The following is a 6247-nucleotide window of genomic DNA, read 5'->3' as shown; positions in this document are numbered from 1 at the left end:
GGCTGGGCCCGTGAGCCATGGCCGCTGTGCCTGCGCGTCCGGAGCCTGTGCTCCGCAACGGGAGAGGCCACAACAGTGAGAGGCCTGAGTACCGCAAAAATAAATAAATAAATAAATAAATAGACATGTAAGTTCCATGGAGCCAAAAATAATGCAAGGTGTGTGTGTGTGTGTGTGTGTGTGTGTGTGTGTGTGTGTGCGCGCGCGCGCGCGGCTGGTGGGGCAGTCTTTCAAATTAGAGGATCAAGTCCATGCTTATTATAGATTAGGCCGTGCTGATTAGAAGTGATCTTTGCTAGGACTGGTACTTTCCGCAGAAGTGAATATAGGTTAGGCTTAAAAGAGGACTCCAGGCAGAAGACTTGGGATGTGGAGAAAAAATAAAGGTGCCCTCTTTTCTTGGCGTTGTCTCTGGAAGTTATTTTAAAAGATCTCCAAACTAAGCAATGCGCAAACTGTATTCAGCACTTTTTTTTTTTTTTTTGCTAACTGCTTGAGAAACTCACTGGTGACTGCTTTTATTTTAAATAAGCAGAGTTTGTTGCTTGACTCTGCTGTCCTCTGTTTGATCCTGCTTCATACTTTTACAATTAATTGTATTTATCGACACTACGCTGGGAAAAGAAACATTTGTTATTCCAGTTAACAGCCACAGGTAGTTCCACATCATTGGCTTCTTTCTTTTTTAAAAATTTATTTGTTTATTTTTATTTTTGGCTGTGTTGGGTCTTCGTTGCTGCACGTGGGCTTACTGTGGTTACGGCGAGCGGCAGCGCCAGCTTGTCATTGCAGTGGCTTCTCTTATTGTGGAGCACCGGCTCTAGGCACATGGGCTCAGTAGTTGTGGCACATGGGCCCTAGACCGCAGGCTCAGTAGTGTGGTGCATGCCCTTAGTTGCTCGACAGCATGTGGGATCTTCCTGGGCCAGGCCTCGAACCCGTGTCCCGTGCATTGGCAGGCGAATTCTTAACCACTGCACCACCAGGGAAGCCTTCATTAACTTCTTGAATGCATTGCTTTCTATTTCTGAAATGGACTGTGTACACCCCTGGCACCTCAGAGCCTCTTGCTTCTGCTTTCCTGGGTCACAGCTGATTAGGATCTTTACCTAATTAGCTACTAACGTTAAGTATCCTGTTTCCCTCCTACCCATGTCCTCTCTGAAGTGGCTCATTCTTTTGACACCTTGCTTGTTCCCTTGCTGGTAAATTAAAGACCTTTGGCATATGTTTAAGATCAATTTGTCTAATACACTTTGTTTTTAATAAAGGAGGAATCTCCTCTGACTAGTCTGAGAGGAGCATCCTCTAGTGATAGAAGGACTACAACTACTTAACCATGTCTTTATTAGCCTGGAGAACTTAAAAAAAAAAAAAAAAGACTGATAAGTAAAATACAGATATTCTACATTTGTAGAAAATAAAAATTCATTGAAATGGGGAAACCTCCCAGTACCAGCTACACTTGGGCCACAAAGCCATGAATTATCCCATTGTCTATCAGAGGAGACCCTTTTGAGGAATCTGCACTTCTGTACATACACTATACTTGCAGCAATTTCAGGAGACTTATTGTTTATGGTCCTGAGTCTTGGAGTAAAATCCTCTGGATTAGCCACTACTAATCACATACTATCTGGCTGCTTGCATTGCACTAGGCTTCTGAATGCCAGAATCCTTCAATTCAGAGTGTCCTTTGCTTCCAAGTTTTTAGCTCTTTTCATCTTTTCATTCATTTGCTCAGTCATTCATTTTAAAAATAAATTTTTGTGTCTACGAGGTGCCAGGCATGGGGATGCTGCAGTAAACCCAACCAACACAGTTTGTCCTCATGGTACTTCCAGTCTAGTGGATGCTTCAACTGCCCTTTCTCAAACCAGCCCTAGACTAAAAAAAAAATTTAATTAAAAAAAAAAGAGAATTAAAAAAAAACAGGGAGTTCCCTGGTGGTCTAGGGGTTTGGATTTGGCAATTTCACCGCAGAGGCCCAGGTTCAATCCCTGGTCGAGGAACTGAGATGCTGCAAACCATGAGGCGCAGCCAAAAACAAACAAACAAACAACAACAACAAAAATCCAGTCCTTCACCTGCTAGTCCTTTGAGAAACCAGTGCCAGGCTCTCCCAGAGCCCTTTCTACAAGTCATTGCTGAGTTCCTGGTTCACCTTCGTCATTTTCCCCTCCCACAGCCGTGGCTGCCTCCTCTTCACGGCTAAGAAGAAGATGGGAGGGAGAGGCCTGGAATAAGGAGCCCAGAGCCCACCCCACCCCCAACATGCACTTTTTCTAAAGAAGCAGCAGCAGGAGAGTCGGAGAGAGCTCCACTTTATTATGGAAAGTTAAAAAAAGACAAACAAAACCAAAAAAACAGGCAATTGAGAAGGAAGGAGAATTCGGGGGAGAAAGTTGAGGCGCCTCATTACTCACCCCACACCCTCGCAATTCAGTTCAATTGTGAACCACTAGGAGGAACAGAATTAAATAACTAGAGGGGGATACAGAGTTAAGGTTCCCAGCCTTCCCTCTTGGGGAAAACTGAGACAGTAACACTGAGCAAAGGTGGAGGAAGCCATACCCCCAGGTCACCCCAATGAGGTGACTTCAGGGGACAGGGGAGAGGATTCTATGTGGACACACAAGTAGACGTGGCTTGTAAACCCAGGACTTTGGCAGGTGGGGCTGGGAACTGGCGGGTTTTGTAAACCAGGCTGTGGTCAAGAGAGGAGGCAGGCGCTGTAAACAAAGGGGCAGTGACCTAAGGAACAGGAGGGAGAGGTGCCTGTAAATTCAATGGTGGCCAGGTCTCCCAGGGACATGGGTACTTAAATCCCGAGAGCCCCAGGGGGTGGTGGGGAGTCAAGGAAGGCTGTGGGGAGAGTTACCCTGCCCATGGAGATGGAGAGGGTGCTCCATCCGTACCCCCCACCGTGCCCCGTGAGTTCTGTGCTCCTCCCCAGGACTTGATGGGGATCTTGGATCACCTAGGATGCACCAGCATGTCTGATGAGGGTGGAAACTATGCGGTTGCCTCTGCCCCCAGAAACAGGATGAGGAAAGCAAGTTGGAAGATGTTGGTTGCCCTTCCCTGCCAGGCTCATGTCAGGGTCTGTCTGCTCTGAATCTTCTGGGCTCCAGGATCTTCAGTTCTGGGAAGGAGGGAGGTATATCCCAGTGTTGGAAGAGGGTCACCTCCGGCAAGACTCATCTGTGGGAGAGGAGGCAATAAGGTTAGAGAATGAGTGAGGGTCTCTGCTTCCCGCCTTCCCGACCCACTGCCCACAGTGAAGGCCAGTTGGCATGTAGGAAATCTTATAATATCTTCCACATCCTGAGTGCCTGTTACTACTAGTAACAGCCATCACTCATTTAGCCTGGATTCTGTGCCAGCCATTCTCATAACTCGTTTAAACTCGTTTAATCTCACAATAACCCCAGGAGAGGTTAAGTAATTTGATGTCCAGCCATAGTTCCTAGGTGTTCTACAAAACTTACTTAACCCTCCCAACAATTCCAAGAGGTAGTTATTATAAACCCCATTTCACAATAATAAACTGAGGCCAGAGGTCAGGTGATTTCCCTGAGGTCACACCACAATTTAGAGACAAGATGGAATTCAAACTCAGGCCTGTCTGATCCAAACGCTGTGTTTTTAACCACACTAGAGCTCTCAGAAAGAGGCCTAGTCTTGAAATATGGAGACGTCACGTGCACTTCGCTTCCCAAGACCACCGTTTTCCCGTCTGTGAAAGGAGCAGTTGGGCTAGAGGCCCTGCCAAGATCCTTCCAAGCGCCAACATTAAATCCTCCCCCTCCCTCCTGGACCGCAGTACCCACCCCGAACACCAGGGGGCGCAGTCGGGCCGGCGGAGCCCGCGCTCACCCACTATCAGGGCCTTGGTGCGCAGCCCGCCCTGGAGCTCTGGCTGCAGCAGTAGCAGTTCCTCCTCATCCTCTTCGTCGTCGGGTTGGGCCGCTGGGGGACTGGAGGCACTGGGGGCCTCAGGTTCCGGGCCCAGCTCCTCCAGCACCGAACTCTCGGAGGGGTATTGGTACGTGGTCTCCAGGGCTGTCTCGCTGAAGGAGATCTTGAGCTGAGGGTGGGAGAGAAAGCGGGGAGGAGGAGAGGTCAGCAGGGGGAAGACCGCAGGGTAACAGGTGCAGGATGGAGAGTGGGGACTGGATTTGGGCACTCGCTGACTTTGTCCTCCCCAGCCACTCTGGAAGCCAGTTTTCCTTTCAGTACTCTCTCTCCAGTCCCAGATTTTCCCTCTTCAATCATATCATTTCCAAAACATTGACTTTGACCTGAGCTTTGGCGGGGCCCCAGGTGGCAGAAGTGAGTAACACAGGACCAAGGTTCTGCTTTTAGAGTGTGGGAGGCAGAAGGGTAAAAACAAATTAAAAACATGGAGATAAGTCCTGTGATCAGAACTGAGTCTTTGGGCACCCTGGGAGCAATCAGGACGGCTACCCAGAGGAGGTGAGATTTGAAAAGAGCTGGAAAGAGCTGGCTGGGAGGGATCCCCGCCAAAAGCAAAGACAGGCACAATGGTTTCCATAGCCTCGGCCCCTTGATGTTGAGGGAAACCCAGGACCCTGGTCACCAGCCCCTCTCACCCCCCTCACTCCCCTCCTCCAGTTGGAGTGGACCCACAGGAAAGGGTCTTGGGTCTGAGAGGGGAGCGGAGACCAACAGAAAAGCCCAGAGGAAAAGAGACTCTCCCCAAAACACAGGGAGAAGATGAGCCTGAGTGCCTGAAAGGTGCAGCTGGGGGAGGTGACTGGGGCAGAGAGGAAAGTCCGGGCAAACATGGCATGGGGGTGGAGAGTGCACCAGAAGGGACGTGCAGAGACAGAGGCAAATGACCAGAAGGGATCTGGACGGGGCAGAAAATCCTTCCTAAACATACTGTCTCAAGAGCAGGCGAGCCCCAGCTGCTCTCACTACCTTTTTACCCTTCCCCTTTGCCCTCCTAAGAAGCTCAGGGGGAAGGGGCAGGGTGGGATTAACTCTGGGAGCCAAAGCGATTAAGGAGACAAACAGGAGGATTCCATGTGAACTGTTCAGAAAGGTCCAGATGATCTCCCCAGGCCTCCTCTGGCGTCTGTTTGAGAAACTCGGGGCTGGAGCCCAGCACCCCTGAGTCTCTGCAGGGACTGGGGTATGAGGAGAGAAACCAGGCCGGTGGCTGGACAGGTGGTTGCTAACACCTGGGTCCCTGAGGGAAGCTAGAACTCAGAGACAGTGTGTGTCACTCCCTGGGTCCAAACCTGGCATTGGCCCCCACCTCACTGGGAGCAAAAGCCAGAGACCGGCCAAGGCCTACAGGGGGCTGCCAGTGTGCCTCTCCCCACTCCTCTCCAGCATCCTCCTCCACTCCAGCCACATTGGCTGTGATTTCCTCCAGCCCCACCAGGGGCACTCTTACCTCAGGGCCTTTGTACTGGCTGTTCCCTCTGCCTGGAACACTCTTCCCCCAAATATAGCCATGGCTCCCTCTCTCTGCATCATGCTATTATAAAGTTGTCATATTTGCTCCTCCTACCTCCTGGCCCTCTAGGTTCCACTTGTCCCTGTTCTAATGTTTTCCCATAATCACTTACCACCTTCTAACCTAACCTACCAGAGAATTTACTTATTTGTTTACTTATTTGTGTCTGCTGTCAACAGAAACGTGGAAGTTGCCACAATGGGTAAGGAAGGCTTCATCCAGACCTTAGATGTGGTCCCAACAGAGGACCAACACTGGGGGAATACTGGGGGCGGGGTCAGTCCAGTCTGTACAAGTCAACCCCCAGTCTGTGTCTGTGGAACAGCTGGCTGGTAGAATCAAGTGACAGGAACCAGACCCCTTATATCCCAGTTTCTCAAAAGGAACTAATTCTATTGCTGACAGATTTACCCAAACTTCTGGGAACCCATTTCGGTTTTCTTTTCATATCACCTTTTGAGATAACAAGCTGCATAGTTTATTATCTGCTCTGGAAAAGGATCTATTTTATTTGCTCTCCCTCCACGTTTGCCTCTCTCTCACCACCCTGCTTCCCTCCTCACCACCCGCCCCAGCTTCTGACTGGGCTTCTCAGGAATGCACAGCCTGCATGGGGCGTGTGGGGTGGGGGGTACGGAGGGGGTGACTCACTCCTCTCATCAGCTATATAAGGTCACAAGGGGGCTGGAGAGGGGAGGGGCTGGTCTCCCTGCCAGAGGGGCCTCTGGGGAAGGGCACCAGCCACAGCCCAACCCC

At 50.2% G+C, this 6247-nt stretch overlaps 1 protein-coding gene across 2 annotated transcripts in view; it reads right to left on the bottom strand.

The window, feature by feature from the left end:
• Nucleotides 1-2310: 2310 nt before the first annotated feature.
• Nucleotides 2311-6247, bottom strand: part of PPP1R18 (protein phosphatase 1 regulatory subunit 18) — a 9051-nt gene continuing 5114 nt past the window's right edge. Inside the window, exons 2-3 of one of the 2 annotated variants that reach the window (XM_007449197.1) lie at nucleotides 3880-4090; nucleotides 2311-3204 (exon numbers count right to left, since the gene is read on the bottom strand). In XM_007449197.1, coding sequence (XP_007449259.1) covers nucleotides 3185-3204; nucleotides 3880-4090 — 231 coding nt within the window. In that variant the 3' untranslated portion in view covers nucleotides 2311-3184. The remainder of the gene's footprint in view (nucleotides 3205-3879; nucleotides 4091-6247) is intronic. The other variant, XM_007449196.1, reaches the window with a different exon arrangement.

This window comes from Lipotes vexillifer, unplaced genomic scaffold (assembly GCF_000442215.2).
Source record: "Lipotes vexillifer unplaced genomic scaffold, Lipotes_vexillifer_v1.1 scaffold657, whole genome shotgun sequence".
In the NCBI taxonomy this organism is placed as follows: domain Eukaryota; kingdom Metazoa; phylum Chordata; class Mammalia; order Artiodactyla; family Lipotidae; genus Lipotes; species Lipotes vexillifer.
This window is presented reverse-complemented; position numbering and strand designations above follow the sequence as displayed.